The 17,676-nt window shown below is 42.1% G+C and overlaps 1 protein-coding gene across 1 annotated transcript in view; it reads left to right on the top strand.

Annotated features, from left to right (window-relative positions):
* CHRDL2 (chordin like 2) overlaps positions 1 to 10,189 on the top strand; it is a 56,689-nt gene extending 46,500 nt beyond the window's left edge. The window contains exons 10-11 of the mRNA XM_040426546.1: positions 1,534 to 1,626; positions 7,958 to 10,189. Of these exons, the coding sequence (XP_040282480.1) occupies positions 1,534 to 1,626; positions 7,958 to 8,037 (173 nt within the window). The 3' untranslated portion in view covers positions 8,038 to 10,189. The remainder of the gene's footprint in view (positions 1 to 1,533; positions 1,627 to 7,957) is intronic.
* Positions 10,190 to 17,676: the final 7,487 nt, after the last annotated feature.

Genomic DNA, 17,676 nt, shown 5'->3' with positions numbered 1-17,676 from the left:
GTACAGGATAAGTAATGTACAGTACAGACCAAAAGTTTGGACACACCTCATTCAAAGAGTTTTCTTTATTTTCATGACTATGAAGGCATCAAAACTATGAATTAACACATGTGGAATTATATACATAACAAACAAGTGTGAAACAACTGAAAATATGTCATATTCTAGGTTCTTCAAAGTAGCCACCTTTTGCTTTGATTACTGCTTTGCACACTCTTGGCATTCTCTTGATGAGCTTCAAGAGGTAGTCACCTGAAATGGTCTTCCAACAGTCTTGAAGGAGTTCCCAGAGATGCTTAGTACTTGTTGGCCCTTTTGCCTTCACTCTGCGGTCCAGCTCACCCCAAACCATCTCGATTGGGTTCAGGTCCGGTGACTGTGGAGGCCAGGTCATCTGGCGCAGCACCCCATCACTCTCCATGGTCAAATAGCCCTTACTTTCAAAGTTTTCCCAATTTTTCGGCTGACTGACTGACCTTCATTTCTTAAAGTAATGATGGCCACTTGTTTTTCTTTACTTAGCTGCTTTTTTCTTGCCATAATACAAATTCTAACAGTCTATTCAGTAGGACTATCAGCTGTGTATCCACCTGACTTCTCCTCAACGCCACTGATGGTCCCAACCCCATTTATAAGGCAAGAAATCCCACTTATTAAACCTGACAGGGCACGGCTGTGAAGTGAAAACCATTTCAGGGGACTACCTCTTGAAGCTCATCAAGAGAATGCCAAGAGTGTGCAGCAGAACAGTGAGTGCAGCTCTGGAGTGTAATACAGGATGTAACTCAGGATCAGTACAGGATAAGTAATGTAATGTATGTACACAGTGTCTGCACCAGCAGAATAGTGAGTGCAGCTCTGGAGTATAATACAGGATGCACCGGCAGAATAGTACAAACAAACAGGTAACGGCAGCATCTCCAGCGACTTCTTTATTGGACAGACTTCACAAAGTGTGCCATAAAAATAAAGGGCAATGTTTCGGCTACTACATAGACTTTGTCACGCCTAATACAGAGTGACACTATCCACATGCGCAGACCAGGAAACCGGATCCGTTTTGCCAATGAAAAATAATGCCGAATTCGGCATTCCAGAAAGTGTTCCGAAATTTTGGCCGGAGAAAATACCACAGCATGCTGCCGTATTTTCTCCGGCCAAATATCGTAAGAGGGACTGAACTGATGCATACTGAAAGGATTGCTCTCCATTCAGAATGCATTAGGATAAAACTGAAGCGTTTTTTTTCCGGTATTGAGCCCCTCGGACGGAACTCAATACCGGAAAACTTTAACGCTAGTGTGAAAGTACCCTTAGGCTCCATGCACATCGGTCCACATCTCATCTGCATGTTTTGCGGATCGGATGCGGACCCAGTAATTTCCCCATGTGCTGTCCGCATCCATATTTCTCTTCCGATCCACGGTTTAGGTTCCGCAAAACTGACATGGTCGTATGCGTGTCGTCTGACTGTAAATAAACTTTCTTTCTGATTTCACTTTCTGTATTTTTTTTCTATTTATTTTTTTTCAGGGATTTTCCACTTAATCCAGATTAAAAAGGTGGCGAAACAAGACTTTAAACAAGAATCCGAACATTTCCGGCTGGTGACCAGGACGAGTGAAGGTAATGTACAGGGATGCACTGGTCATATATATGGGGCCGGGATGTGGAGATCGCATGATGAACAGTCTTCCCGATTAGGGGTCTTTGGAGCCGGTACAGCTCTGCCCCCCAAAGTCCTGCTTTCCTACATTGCTTAATGTAATTGGAACCTGCTACGGTGATGGGGCTGCAGGGGAAAGAAGGTCAGCGCCCTGATTAAAGTGATTAAAGGCTGTGCACAGCTTCAATGTTTTTAATTATTGCATGCCATCTAGGCTAGAAATCATTTTTGCATTTTTTATTAAAAAGTTTCAGCAGTTTTTGTGATACAGGGGTAAATTTCAGTCCGTTTGCAGCCTGTCACTTTCTGCTTACTCTGCAGAAAGACTGAAGTTTAACCCCTGTATCACACAAACTGCTGACCGACTGCACAAAATAGTTTTAGCCCCAAATGACTAGAATACAATCGTAAAATAATTGTCCTGAAAGTGTCCACAGCCTTTACGCTCCATTAATAGGAATGAACTGTCCCTTTAAGAATCATTAGCCAGAGGTCGTCGGATGCTAATTTCCAGGGTTTTACACTCCTTTAGATAAAATGTAGCTTTAATCTGTGTGGGCGAGAAAATCCCACTTCTTATGAGGTTTTACCGGTGTAAAAAGCAAAAGGAGTGTGTATTTGTTAAATGGCACCAGGGTAGGAGATGGGCGAGACCCGGGGCCACAAACCAATATGTGTGGTAGGAAAAGACGTGAATCTCCGCACTGGGAAACCAATGACTGAAACGCAGGTCACCCGCTGCCGCCAGGCCGGGTCCAATGAGGAAACAGTGGTCATCCAGCTCCAGAAACAACTGCTATACAGTATCCAGTACTCTTCAGGTGTAAGATCATTCAAGACATGTCCTTAAGACCACCCCCATGTGGCAGTTAAAGTGGCGACCATATTGGATGCCACCCAATTTTCCGAGGACAGATGTAAGAAATGAATGACTGAGTAGAACTTTTCCAATTTAGATGACTCAAGGAAGATGACTTTGTAGACGACGTCGGCCTGGGCTCTGACCTTTACTGGGGGGGGGGGGGGGTGAAGCATCCTCCATGTTTGCCATCATTGCTTTGAGCCTCTTCTGTCGTAATGTTTATGGCTCTGCGGTGAGACAAGACCTCCCAGGAGAGAAGATTCCTATTACTGTTCCGTCACCTTCCCTCCTTATTTGCACTTTTAGAAATAAATATATGTTCACTCCTTTACGTAAGTAACACTTATGAATCGAGTAAAAATGTTCCCTATAATTTAACCTGTTCACTGCTTTAGGGGAGGTCAGAGACCCCGAGATAACCAAGAAAGATTGGGAAATGTTATCTAGTCTAGAATTACTTGCACACAGATTGTGTCATATAAACGGCACCTTCAAATAACATTTATATTAACCTAACCTACTATAATACTGCCCCCTATGTACACGAATATAACTACTATAATACTGCCCCCTATGTACACGAATATAACTACTATAATACTGCCCCCTATGTACAAGAATATAACTACTATAATACTGCTCCTATGTACAAGAATATAACTACTATAATACTGCTCCTATGTACAAGAATATAACTACTATAATACTACCTCCTGTGTACAAGAATATAACTACTATAATACTGCCCCTATGTACAAGAATATAACTACTATAATACTGCCTCCTATGTACAAGAATATAACTACTATAATACTGCCTCCTATGTACAAGAATATAACTACTATAATACTGCCCCCTATGTACACGAATATAACTACTATAATACTGCTCCCTATGTACAGGAATATAACTACTATAATACTGCTCCTATGTACAGGAATATAACTACTATAATACTGCCTCCTATGTACAAGAATATAACTACTATAATACTGCACCTATGTACAAGAATATAACTACTATAATACTGCCTCCTATGTACAAGAATATAACTACTATAATACTGCTCCTATGTACAAGAATATAACTACTATAATACTGTCTACTATGTACAAGAATATAACTACTATAATACTGCCTTCTATGTACAAAACTATAACTACTATAATACCTCCTATGTACAAGAATATAACTACTATAATACTGCCTCCTATGTACAAGAATATAACTACTATAATACTGCTCCCTATGTACAGGAATATAACTACTATAATACTGCTCCTATGTACAGGAATATAACTACTATAATACTGCCTCCTATGTACAAGAATATAACTACTATAATACTGCTGCTATGTACAAGAATATAACTACTATAATACTGCCTCCTATGTACAAGAATATAACTACTATAATACTGCTCCTATGTACAAGAATATAACTACTATAATACTGCTCCTATGTACAAGAATATAACTACTATAATACTGTCTACTATGTACAAGAATATAACTACTATAATACTGCCTTCTATGTACAAAACTATAACTACTATAATACCTCCTATGTACAAGAATATAACTACTATAATACTGCCTCCTATGTACAAGAATATAACTACTATAATACTGCTCCTATGTACAGGAATATAACTACTATAATACTGCTCCTATGTACAAGAATATAACTACTATAATACTGCTGCTATGTACAAGAATATAACTACTATAATACTGCTCCTATGTACACGAATATAACTACTATAATACTGCTCCTATGTACACGAATATAACTACTATAATACTGCTGCTATGTACAAGAATATAACTACTATAATACTGCTCCTATGTACAAGAATATAACTACTATAATACTGCTGCTATGTACAAGAATATAACTACTATAATACTGCCTCCTATGTACACGAATATAACTACTATAATACTGCTCCTATGTACACGAATATAACTACTATAATACTGCTGCTATGTACAAGAATATAACTACTATAATACTGCTGCTATGTACAAGAATATAACTACTATAATACTGCTCCTATGTAGAAGAATATAACTACTATAATACTGCTCCTATGTACAAGAATATAACTACTATAATACTGCCTCCTATGTACAAGAATATAACTACTATAATACTGCCTCCTATGTACAAGAATATAACTACTATAATACTGCCTCCTATGTAGAAGAATATAACTACTATAATACTGCTCCTATGTAGAAGAATATAACTACTATAATACTGCTCCTATGTAGAAGAATATAACTACTATAATACTGCTCCTATGTACAAGAATATAACTACTATAATACTGCTCCTATGTACAAGAATATAACTACTATAATACTGCTCCTATGTACAAGAATATAACTACTATAATACTGCTCCTATGTACAAGAATATAACTACTATAATACTGCTCCTATGTAGAAGAATATAACTACTATAATACTGCTCCTATGTACAAGAATATAACTACTATAATACTGCCTCCTATGTACAAGAATATAACTACTATAATACTGCTCCTATGTACAAGAATATTACTACTATAATACTGCTCCTATGTACAAGAATATTACTACTATAATACTGCTCCTATATACAAGAATATAACTACTATAATACTGCTCCTATGTACAAGAATATAACTACTATAATACTGCCTCCTATGTACAAGAATATAAATACTATAATACTGCTCCTATGTACAAGAATATAACTACTATAATATTGCCTCCTATGTACAGGAATATAAGTACTATAATACTGCCTCCTATGTACAGGAGTATAATTACTAGAAGTACATAATTACTCTGCCTCTCTTAGGTTAGTACGGTGCCAGTGGTGTCAGTATTTTGGCAGTGGACCTGTTTGAGGGGACAGTTGTTTTCCTTGGTCCCCTGCACTCAGGCTGCGGGATGTTTGTGATTGTGAGGTGACATCACTCGTGCTGCAGATCTGTGATTTATGGCGCGGTGGCCGCAGTCCTCTTCTCAGGGTTTTATTGGTCCCTCCTGGAGTGTAAGGAAGTCTGGACTAAGTGTGGAGTAGTCTCTGCAGGATCCCATAAATCAGACTCTGTTTTCTTACTGAAGTCCTCACTACACAGAGTGAGAATTTCACGACAGAACTTGTAAAAATGTAGCAGCCAAGAAATAAAAAAGATGAGGCGGTTTTGTGCCAACGCTGGCGGGTGGAGGCGAGACGATCGTGCCGTGTGGGATTCCAGTAGCAGAATGGTTACAAATACCTTGTGGGGCTTATGTATGATTATAATTATATCTGCCTCGGAGAAATGGCACAACTGTCGACAGGGGGCGGGGCCGTGACAACCTCTCAGACATGATAACGGAAAAAGATGACCTGGGGCTGAAAGGTATGGTTTTAATCAGGAAGGTCAGCTTTGCCAGGCACTATGTCTGGTATAATAGGGTTGATCCTGCTGACAGATGCCATTTAAAGGGGTATTCCAGTTTTGCAACTCTCAGCATCAAGGTTCATAATCTGTAATGTGCACATGGACACCACGATATTATGACTGACTGACTAAGTAAATGTAAAACAAAACGGTAATACTATAAGGCATAAGAGAATCCCATCTTTACAGCAGAGCTGTTCTGTAGAGTAGTGGGTAAGGCACCTGTTTGCTGTAAAGAACGTCTGGGGTTCATATCTTTATAGTAAAATTTATGGCACAAAAATAGAATTTTTACTTTACATCTTTTATTTTTTTTATCGTAAAAGTTACAGTTTTCTGCATTGTTACTGTTAGTAAAAAAATTAGGTTACAAATACTTGAATGGATTTTGTTTCATATCACAAAACGGTGTTTGTTATCCCTGTAATCATAATAAGCCGCGAACAATATAGTTAAAGGGGTTGCTCGGGCTCAGAGATGAACCAGGATATAACCTGTTCTTCTTCCCTTATTCAGCATGAATGAGTGGAGCTTCGGAGTATTTTATGCTCCGATGCTCCCTTTTGCGAAAAGGCAAGTCGTTTTTCTTTAGATCCAGTGAATCTTTGTATGGGAATGCTAGGCGGAGACGTTCGCCTAGCAGTCAGCCCGGTGATGTCACCAGCACTAATGGGTGGTCTTTAGCCCATTAGTGCCAATGACGTCACCGTGATCACTGCTAGGCAGTGCAGGGTGAGGGGTGCATCAGAGCATGAAATGCTCCGATGCTCTACTCATACGGGCTGAATGGGTGAAGAAAGGGTTATGTCCGGGTTCAGCTCTGAATCTGGACAACCCCTTTAAGACATTATTTATCGTGAGGGTAAGGCTACTTTCACATTAGCGTTTTTCTTTTCCGCCATAGAGTTCCGTCACAGGGGCTCTATAACGGAAAAGAACTGATCAGTTTCATCCCTATGCATTCTGAATGGAGAGTAATCCGTTCAGGATGCATCAGGATGTCTTCAGTTCAGTCTTTTTGACTGATCAGGCAAAAGAGAAAACCGTAGCATGCTACGGTTTTATCTCCGGCGAAAAAAACTGAAGACTTGCCTGAATGCCGGATCCGGCATTTTTTTCCATGGGAATGTATTAGTGCCGGATCCGTCCTTCCGGTCTGCGCATGAGCAGACCTTTAAAAATGAGAAGAAAAAAAAATACCGGATCCGTTTTGCCTGATGACACCGGAAAAAACGGATCCCGTATTGCAATGCATTTTTCTGACCAGGCATTTTTCAGACTGATCAGGATCCTGATCAGTCTGAAAAATGCCTGATCAGTCAGAAAAAAATACATCCGTTTGCATACAGTTTGCCTGATCAGACAGGCAGTTCAGGCAACGGAACTGCCTGCCGGAATCAAACAACGCAAGTGTGAAAGTACTCTAAATAGTGTGATTTCCCCCCCCCCCCCTTTATTTCAATAATATACTATTGATTTATTACCATGCCTGTGAAGAAAGTAAGCACAGAAAATTCCAACACAGCAGGTCTGTAGTGTAATGGTAACTCTCCTGCCTGCCGTACAGAAGGTCTGGGGTTTAAATCCTGATGAAAAGCTGTAAATAATTATTTAGCAAAAGTCATGTGCTGTAAGACTTCTCCTCCCCAATGCATATCCAGCACAGCTTCATTAGTATCTGATGTTCCAGCTGGAGGGGGAGGGGAAGGAGAGATAGACACTCCCTATGAGTATTGCCCTGGTTGTAAACACAGGGTACGGGTCACAGATCGCGGTTATGCTGGAGGAGCCAAAACGCACTCAGAACGTCATCATCTGCAGTAAGGTTCAGTGCTGGTGTTATCTATTTCTTTTTGTGTAAACGGAAATCCCCTTTACCTGAGTATTCCCATAGGTATTTAATGACTTAGATTTACAGTGATGATTGAGGACACGATCAGGTTTGTCTTCTGAAGACCTTTAAACTTGTCTTTTTTCTCCTTCCCAGGTCAGTGGAACATCTTCAGGCCTCAGCCTCCTGACCTGAATATGACAGAGGTCACTGAGTTACAGAGTGGGGCGTTGTAGTGAGAACCCGACCCTCCATCAAAGCCGAGCAGCCTGAATATAAAGAGATGGAAAAACAAAAACTTTAATGCCAAAAACATTACCCAACCTGATCGTCAAGGTGGTCAGACCTGGGAGAAGAAGGCCTCAGCCCTGAAGAATCTTGTATCAGTCCTGACATCCCACTCATTGTGATGAAAGACTATATGGTCAAGTCGGCTTCTCTGGGAGGAAGAGGAAAGTCTTACCGGAAACTGTTGCCTCCTCCAACCATTGCCCCATCTCCAGGTCTGCCCCCTTCTGGTGGGTCATGGAGAGGGACCTTTTGCTTCTATTGATTTTCCTGCTGAGCTGGAACTGGGAATGTTTTAGGCTTTGCCACATTTTGTGTTCTTCTTCTTAACTTGTATGTTGCACAGAAAGTTATGGGATTGCAGACCCGAAAATTATTGGATATCCAGACCCTGGGAAATGCAAGCAACTGAAAACCAAAAAGATGTGATGACTTCCATTGCTGCTTGTTCGGCAGCTTAGAGTCCTTGTAATATTTTCAAACTCAAATCACTTCCAGGAGGAACATGCATCTTTAATACTTCAGTACAACTGCACAGAGTATTCTGTTGGTTTCTTCTTAGCTCTGAGTTCACATCACCCTGCAGCTCCTGTTGGTTCAGTATTAGTTTTAATCCACATATTTCATTACTGTGCTTTATTTATCTTGTGTTGATCTTGAGTTAATCGGTGAAGGTTCTCATTCACCCAGGTAGATCGGCAGTAATAAGTCAGAGCAACTGGACTTCTTCGGTAGTGGATTTCTCAATCAGAATGACTTGTACGAGGAGTCTCTCATTAAATACTGGTGGCTCATGCTTCAGCTTGAATAGAGGAGGAGAGGTGTGACCTCTATTGTCTGCCACCTACAGTGCTGTTCTAACATTGACCTCATGTTGTTTATGACATACAGATTATACTGACTGGAGCATGAGTCACCAATATTAAATGCTGGAGATTATTTGTACAAATCATTCTAGACTAGCGAAATATCTTCAAGAAAGTTTAGTGGCTCTCACTTATTACTGCTGATCTTGAGTTATTTTGTGTAATCTGCAAAGAAGTATCTGTTGTTTTCTTCTTAGCTCATATCTCCCTGTAGCCCCTGATGGTTCAGTGTCTGTGGACAGCATGGCGAGCTCGTTGGCCTTGATGGGAGTTTTATCTTTATCTACATCAGACTACTTTTCAGGGCCTAACACGAGCAGCACATTGACCACAATGCGACAGGACAGAGGATGCACTGTGCAGATACTGAACAAGCAGGGGCAGCATTGATAAGTGAGATCTGTACAAGATGAGCAAAGCACATGCGTTGCAAAGTTATTGGCTTTTTTTGGACTAGAATTAGGTATGGACCTTTTCTAGAGGTTATCTTGGAGACATCTGCAGCCACTTCTCGATTCGTGCTCCGCCTTGCACAGGAGACCCGCAATAGGTTTGGCTCCTTCATCTATCAGACACTTATGGCCTGTCCTTTGGATATTACATTGATTTCTAAGATGGGAAGACCCCCTTTAACACCCTTACTATCAGATATCCTGTCCCGTCGAGCCACTTAATGATTTCATTGATGGTCGATATTTTTCCATAAAATGTATACTTTTTCAAAAGATAGTCGATATTAAAAAAAAAAAAAAAAATTCCAAACATTTTTGGGATTGCTTGAACTGAAGAGAAGCTTTTCCTGCCCATAAATCCCTTTTATATGATACATAGAAGCAGCAACATTGTAGCCGCTTAGCAATGGTGCAGTCGGTTGTTGAATCTGGCTAATGTATCAGGCGCCATTCATTTATTCCAGAGACGGCCCGAAATGTGAGCTCCACTGAGTATCCGCGGAAGGGTCTGAGACGTTCCTGTCTATTTTGTCACCACACGTCCTTCCCGGATACCTGTCTCTAGGAGAGCGTTTCTGGAGCTCAGATGTACATGTATCTTCTACATTATCTACTGTATTATATTCATGGAGGGAGGTGAACGTCCTAATGAAGAAGGGTGGAGGTTCTTGCAGGCAAGTTTAGGAGAGGTCTATGGTGGAGCCCCGTCGGCGTTGCTGGATTGTCAGCCTCTCGTCCCCTCGCTGACCTTGACAGAGCACATCTATTTATTTTGATATATATTTCTGTCTGAAAAAAAAAAAAAGATCTAATTAAAATATTTTCTGAATTATTTTTTTTCTTGTTTACAAATGTTGTGTTTGTCTATAAGATTTATAATAAAGTATTAATCTATTCTACGCACTGTCCTTGCTTTTATTCTCACTGTTCACAAAGAGATCGGGGGGGCAATGATGGCGTCACCCCTGGACCTCTTATCTTTTTTTCAGCTCGTTTTGTGTACACTAGGGGAAGAGTCAGCAGTCATCTCATTATCATCAGTGGGCAGGGTTACCGTGAAAGGTAACACCTCTTTTTTTAAAGCTGGAGGCAGATAACACAGGAACTACTATTGGTAACAGGGGATGAAGATACCGTAGCTCTCCCCCTCTTCCCTCTCTGCACAGAGAATTCTTCACAGAGCACGATCACTGCATTATCCAGTAGTAGAGGTTGTTTGACGATTCCCCCCGGAAAAATCGTTTTGTTTTTTTAAAAGTGAAAAAAACATTACATTCCCTGTGGCCTTTGCTTCCAGGATGTTCTATCTCCCATTCTGGTCCCCACATTTGGTTAAGGGTCCATTCACATGTCCGTAGGATGGGTCCGGAGCGGGTGCGAACCCATTCATTTTCAATGGGGCCGGAAGAGATGCGGACAGCACACAGTGTGCTGTCCGCATCCGCATTTCCGGAGAGCGGCCCCGATCTCCCGGTCTGCGGCTCCCGAAAAAAAATAGAACATGTCCTATTCTTGTCCGCAATTGCAGACAAGAATAGGCAGTTCTATGTAGGCGCCGGCCGGGTGTATTACAGATCAGTAATACACTATGGACGTGCGAATGGACCCTAAAGGGGTTCTCCAGGAATTATTTCAAATAGTCACCAGCAACTTGTCCTAGAATGTGAGCAGGGCTTGTTGACTCCGACAGACGCTGTGCAGCGGGTACATGACCTTATTACTCTCTTACAGCCCCACACCATTACCCTTCCTCCACCGCACTTCACAGCACCCACCCTACGTCTTCTAGTAGGTAGATTTCTCTGGTAATTCACCAAATCCAGATTTATCCATCCTCGGACCCCCAGATAATGAGAGAAGATTCACCACCCAATAGAAAACATTTCCACTATTCCAGAACCCAGTGATGATGTGCTTTACTGCTATTTGGCATTGAGCATGCTGATCTTAGACTTGTGTACAACTGCTCGAAAACCCATTTCCTGAAGCTGACGACACTCACTTCTTGTGTTGATGTCACTTCCTGAGGCAGTTGGAAGTCCGTTTCGTGGCCGAGCCATTGTATCTTCTGGTACAGGTGACCGGGGCAGATTTAGCAGATCGAAAATTTCACAAAGTGACTTGTAGCCAGGAGGGCATCCTATGACCGTGCTTCAGTAGGACTCATAGACATCAGTAGTAGTATCTATGGAGGTTACATGACTGTGTGCATGATTTTATGCATCTGATTCCAATGGGAGCTGCTGAAAAACCCAATCTCAATAATTAGGAGGGGATTCCATAGTTTTGTCCATAAAGTGTCTGCCTGATCAGGAAGGGCAGGTGTAGTGCCCTGGAGCAGGTGTACTTTGAAGTCTGGACATATGTGGGTATTTGCCCCTGTTTCCCCTATGCAAAGTTATAAACTTCTTACTTTATTTCAATTGAAAGGGTTAACTTGAACTGTTTAATACTGTGTAACTACATTTTATATGTATGTTTGTAATATAAATCTTGTTCATTTACACTGTATATGTGAGGCTCTGTGGAAAAGGTTAATGAATACTTAGAGACTTTTGGGACTTTGAATAAGAAGCTGGCAATTTTCCACAGCTGCCGTAGTGTTTAAAGAAGAGCATGTTTTGGAGGGAAAAATCCAGACTTGTCTACCACCAAAACCAGACAGACTGACCTTCTGACTGTCTGGTTTAGCTATGCTGTGATGTCTAGAAACTTGTTTTTGTCTGGGAACACGGCTGTGTCATTGCCATTGAGTATCATTGAAAATCTAATGTAAGTCTTTGAGAGACGTAAAGTGTAACATTGTATCTGTTTGGGCTGAGTTTCTCCTCTACATCCCTCCTACTAGAAGGTTCCAGTCTAGCTAGAAACTGTATATAAGGAGAGCAGTCAGAACCCCTAGTGTTCTGCAGTTAGAGACCAGTGCTTAGAGGGGGAGAATGATGCCACCAAAGACGCATGCTGAGATGGGGTCGCTGAGCCACAGACCATGGGTCACCAGCCCTGTTACCAAGGAGCCACCTGGACTAATGAGCTACAGACTGTGGGCCTCCAGCATTTGTCCAGGGTACCACCAGCCTTCCAATAGAGAGAGGGACAGCTAGCTCAGGCCTTTCCTCAGCATCAAACCCTTCTTCTGAGGAGGAGACTGGAGAAGCCAGCCCTATGCCTCATCTGTATTGTGTTGGACCTGAATTCCTCCAGACACCGGTTACTGCAGACCCTGACTATCTGGACTTATTTCCCATTGGGGTGCACCACGCTTTACCATCCCTTCCAGAGACCAGCAATACATGGTGACACCTCAGGGTTGGGGCCACCCCAAACCCGGCCACTGCAAGGGATTCCTACATCTCTGGACATCTCGAGAGTTGTGTTTAACACATTAGGACTGCTTTTGAAGCAATTGTTTGTAGCCAGATAATACTTTGAAGTGCTCTACTGACAACGCATTTCGTTTTGCATTTAGGTGTTTTACAGTTTCTGTTGTGTTTCTGAAAATGTATCCTGCTCTAAGGGCATTATTTATTTCTGCCATTTTTGTCATATGCTTCTGTAAAGGAGTTGAAAAAACACCTTCACACGCAGTTTTTTTTATCACATTTTTTTGCAGAGCTTGTAATGGCTTTTTTATTGTAACACTTTATATTCAAAATTTCTGCTATTTCAACTTCGAGAATGTTTGCAGTGATTTTGTACTTTTTCTTTATATATATACAGTACAGACCAAAAGTTTGGACACACCTTCACATTCAAAGAGTTTTCTTTATTTTCATGACTATGAAAATTGTAGATTCACACTGAAGGCATCAAAACTATTAATTAACACATGTGGAATTATATACATAACAAACAAGTGTGAAACAACTGAAAATATGTCATATTCTAGGTTCTTCAAAGTAGCCACCTTTTGCTTTGATTACTGCTTTGCACACTCTTGGCATTCTCTTGATGAGCTTCAAGAGGTAGTCCCCTGAAATGGTTTTCACTTCACAGGTGTGCCCTGTCAGGTTTAATAAGTGGGATTTCTTGCCTTATAAATGGGGTTGGGACCATCAGTGGCGTTGAGGAGAAGTCAGGTGGATACACAGCTGATAGTCCTACTGAATAGACTGTTATAATTTGTATTATGGCAAGAAAAAAGCAGCTAAGTAAAGAAAAACGAGTGGCCACCATTACTTTAAGAAATGAAGGTCAGTCAGTCAGCCGAAAAATTGGGAAAACTTTGAAAGTAAGGGCTATTTGACCGTGAAGGAGAGTGATGGGGTGCTGCGCCAGATGACCTGGCCTCCACAGTCACCGGACCTGAACCCAATCCAGATGGTTTGGGGTGAGCTGGACCACAGAGTGAAGGCAAAAAGGCCAACAAGTGCTAAGCATCTCTGGGAACTCCTTCAAGACTGTTGGAAGACCATTTCAGGGGACTACCTCTTGAAGCTCATCAAGAGAATGCCAAGAGTGTGCAAAGCAGTAATCAAAGCAAAAGGTGGCTACTTTGAAGAACCTAAAATGTGACATATTTTCAGTTGTTTCACACTTGTTTGTTATGTACACTGCTCAAAAAAATAAAGGGAACACAAAAATAACACATCCTAGATCTGAATTAATTAAATTTTCCTCTGAAATACTTTGTTCTTTACATAGTTGAATGTGCTGACAACAAAATCACACAAAAATAAAAAAATGGAAATCAAATTTTTCAACCCATGGAGGTCTGGATTTGGAGTCACACTCAAAATTAAAGTGGAAAAACACACTACAGGCTGATCCAACTTTGATGTAATGTCCTTAAAACAAGTCAAAATGAGGCTCAGTAGTGTGTGTGTGGCCTCCACGTGCCTGTATGACCTCCATACAACGCCTGTGCATGCTCCTGATGAGGTGGCGGACGGTCTCCTGAGGGATCTCCTCCCAGACCTGGACTAAAGCATCTGCCAACTCCTGGACAGTCTGTAGTGCAATGTGACGTTGGTGGATAGAGCGAGACATGATGTCCCAGATGTGCTCAATTGGATTCAGGTCTGGGGAACGGGCGGGCCAGTCCATAGCATCAATGCCTTCGTCTTGAAGGAACTGCTGACACACTCCAGTCACATGAGGTCTAGCATTATCTTGCATTAGGAGGAACCCAGGGCCAACCGCACCAGCATATGGTCTCACAAGGGGTCTGAGGATCTCATCTCGGTACCTAATGGCGGTCAGGCTACCTCTGGCGAGCACATGGAGGGCTGTGCGGCCCTCCAAAGAAACGCCACCCCACACCATTACTGACCCAATGCCAAACCGGTCATGCTGGAGGATGTTGCAGGCAGCAGAACGTTCTCCACGGCGTCTCCAGACTCTGTCACATCTGTCACATGTGCTCAGTGTGAACCTGCTTTCATCTGTGAAGAGCACAGGGCGCCAGTGGCGAATTTGCCAATCTTGGTGTTCTCTGGCAAATGGCAAACGTCCTGCACGGTGTTGGGCTGTAAGCACAACCCCCACCTGTGGACGTCGGGCCCTCATATCACCCTCATGGAGTCTGTTTCTGACCGTTTGAGCAGACACATGCACATTTGTGGCCTGCTGGAGGTCATTTTGCAGGGCTCTGGCAGTGCTCCTCCTGTTCCTCCTTGCACAAAGGCGGAGGTAGCGGTCCTGCTGCTGGGTTGTTGCCCTCCTACGGCCTCCTCCACGTCTCCTGATGTACTGGCCTGTCTCCTGGTAGCGCCTCCATGCTCTGGACACTACGCTGACAGACACAGCAAACCTTCTTGCCACAGCTCGCATTGATGTGCCACCCTGGATAAGCTGCACTACCTGAGCCACTTGTGTGGGTTGTAGACTCCGTCTCATGCTACCACTAGAGTGAAAGCACCGCCAGCACTCAAAAGTGACCAAAACATCAGCCAGGAAGCATAGGAACTGAGAAGTGGTCTGTGGTCACCACCTGCAGAACCACTCCTTTATTGGGGGTGTCTTGCTAATTGCCTATAATTTCCACCTGTTGTCTATCCCATTTGCACAACAGCATGTGAAATTGATTGTCACTCAGTGTTGCTTCCTAAGTGGACAGTTTGATTTCACACAAGTGTGATTGACTTGGAGTTACATTGTGTTGTTTAAGTGTTCCCTTTATTTTTTTTGAGCAGTGTATATAATTCCACATGTGTTAATTCATAGTTTTGATGCCTTCATAGTCATGAAAATAAAGAAAACTCTTTGAATGAGGTGTGTCCAAACTTTTGGTCTGTGCTGTATTTTTTTTTTTAGCCAAGCGTTGCGTGCTGGCCAGTAAGGAATCATAAACGCCCTACATTGTAAGACCAAAAAATTTTTTTTTTAGTCCCTTAGCAATTTCACATTGCCCCATGACACTTTGAGGGCCCCGTTCCGGAGATAGGAGCGGGTCCCAGAGGTAGGATATGCCATCAATATCTTAGATAGGCCAAACCCTTTAAGAGATTTTTCAGTTTCGTGTAAATAAAATTTCTGATCAGACTGATACATTAACTGCATCGATACATTGTAACAAACTATCACAGCAGGAAGGAGATGCTGCTGTCTTTATCTCACAGAGGATTGTCGGGACTGGATGAAGCATTGGACCAAGGAAATAAACAAGATTGGTCCTATTCACTGACAGCAGCAGAGATCTTAAAAACTGAATCACAACATCTATTAGAAAGTTTCATAAAGAATGATTTTTTTTTTAAATTAATTTTTCTTTAGATAAGTCTGGATGCCGGCCCTTTAAGTCTCTGCCATGTGCTATATAAGGGGGGGCGTTGGACCCTTTACTGACGCTGGACGTCATTTACTGACACAATGTAGTTTGCTCAATACAAAAGCTTCTTTAAGTAATTCATGGCGGCCTGAAGACAAGTTCCTCTAGACTAATCATCCTGTTGATTTTAGGAGAAGCCATATACCAGCCAGCTCCAATAAATTCCTCTTACGTGAAAACAGATGGCGGCGGCCCACACCAGTAGCCGAGACCACGCTCAGCAAGAGGCCACATGTGAGACACAGCTGGAGTTATGGCTTTATTTTACCTGCGCACAGCACAAGCCCCAAGTGCCAATGAAATCCAAACCGTGTCACCTATTACCTCTCTGCGGGGGGCGCAACAAGCGAAGACCATCCCGGAGACGGGAAAACACGACAGAGACCTCCAATGTAAAGAGATTACAGCTATAGCAATATATGTAATGTATGTACATAGTGACAGAAGCAGAATAGTGAGTGCAGCTCTGGAGTATAATACAGGATGTAACTCAGGATCAGTACAGGATAAGTAATGTAATGTATGTACACAGTGACTCCACCAGCAGAATAGTGAGTGCAGCTCTGGAGTATAATACAGGATGTAACTCAGGATCAGTACAGGATAAGGAATGTAATGTATGTACACAGTGACTCCACCAGCAGAATAGTGAGTGCAGCTCTGGAGTATAATACAGGATGTAACTCAGGATCAGTACAGGATAAGTAATGTATGTACAAAGTGACAGAAGCAGAATAGTGAGTGCAGCTCTGGAGTATAATACAGGATGTAACTCAGGATCAGTACAGGATAAGTAATGTATGTACACAGTGACTGCACCAGCAGAATAGTGAGTGCAGCTCTGGAGTATAATGCAGGATGTAACTCAGGATCAGTACAGGATAAGGAATGTAATGTAATGTATGTACACAGTGACTGCACCAGCAGAATAGTGAGTGCAGCTCTGGAGTATAATACAGGATGTAACTCAGGATCAGTACAGGATAAGTAATGTAATGTATGTACACAGTGACTGCACCAGCAGAATAGTGAGTGCAGCTCTGGAGTATAATACAGGATGTAACTCAGGATCAGTACAGGATAAGTAATGTATGTACACAGTGACTGCACCAGCAGAATAGGGAGTGCAGCTCTGGAGTATAATACAGGATGTAACTCAGGATCAGTAATGTAATGTATGTACACAGTGACTCCACCAGCAGAATAGTGAGTGCAGCTCTGGAGTATAATACAGGATGTAACTCAGGATCAGTACAGGATAAATAATGTATGTACACAGTGACTGTACCAGCAGAATAGTGAGTGCAGCTCTGGAGTATAATACAGGATGTAACTCAGGATCAGTACAGGATAAGTAATGTATGTACACAGTGACTGCACCAGCAGAATAGTGAGTGCAGCTCTGGAGTATAATACAGGATGTAACTCAGGTTCAGTACAGGATAAGTAATGTATGTACACAGTGACTACACCAGCAGAATAGTGAGTGCAGCTCTGGGG

Source organism: Bufo bufo, chromosome 3, assembly GCF_905171765.1.
Source record: "Bufo bufo chromosome 3, aBufBuf1.1, whole genome shotgun sequence".
NCBI classification, from domain to species: domain Eukaryota; kingdom Metazoa; phylum Chordata; class Amphibia; order Anura; family Bufonidae; genus Bufo; species Bufo bufo.
This window is presented reverse-complemented; position numbering and strand designations above follow the sequence as displayed.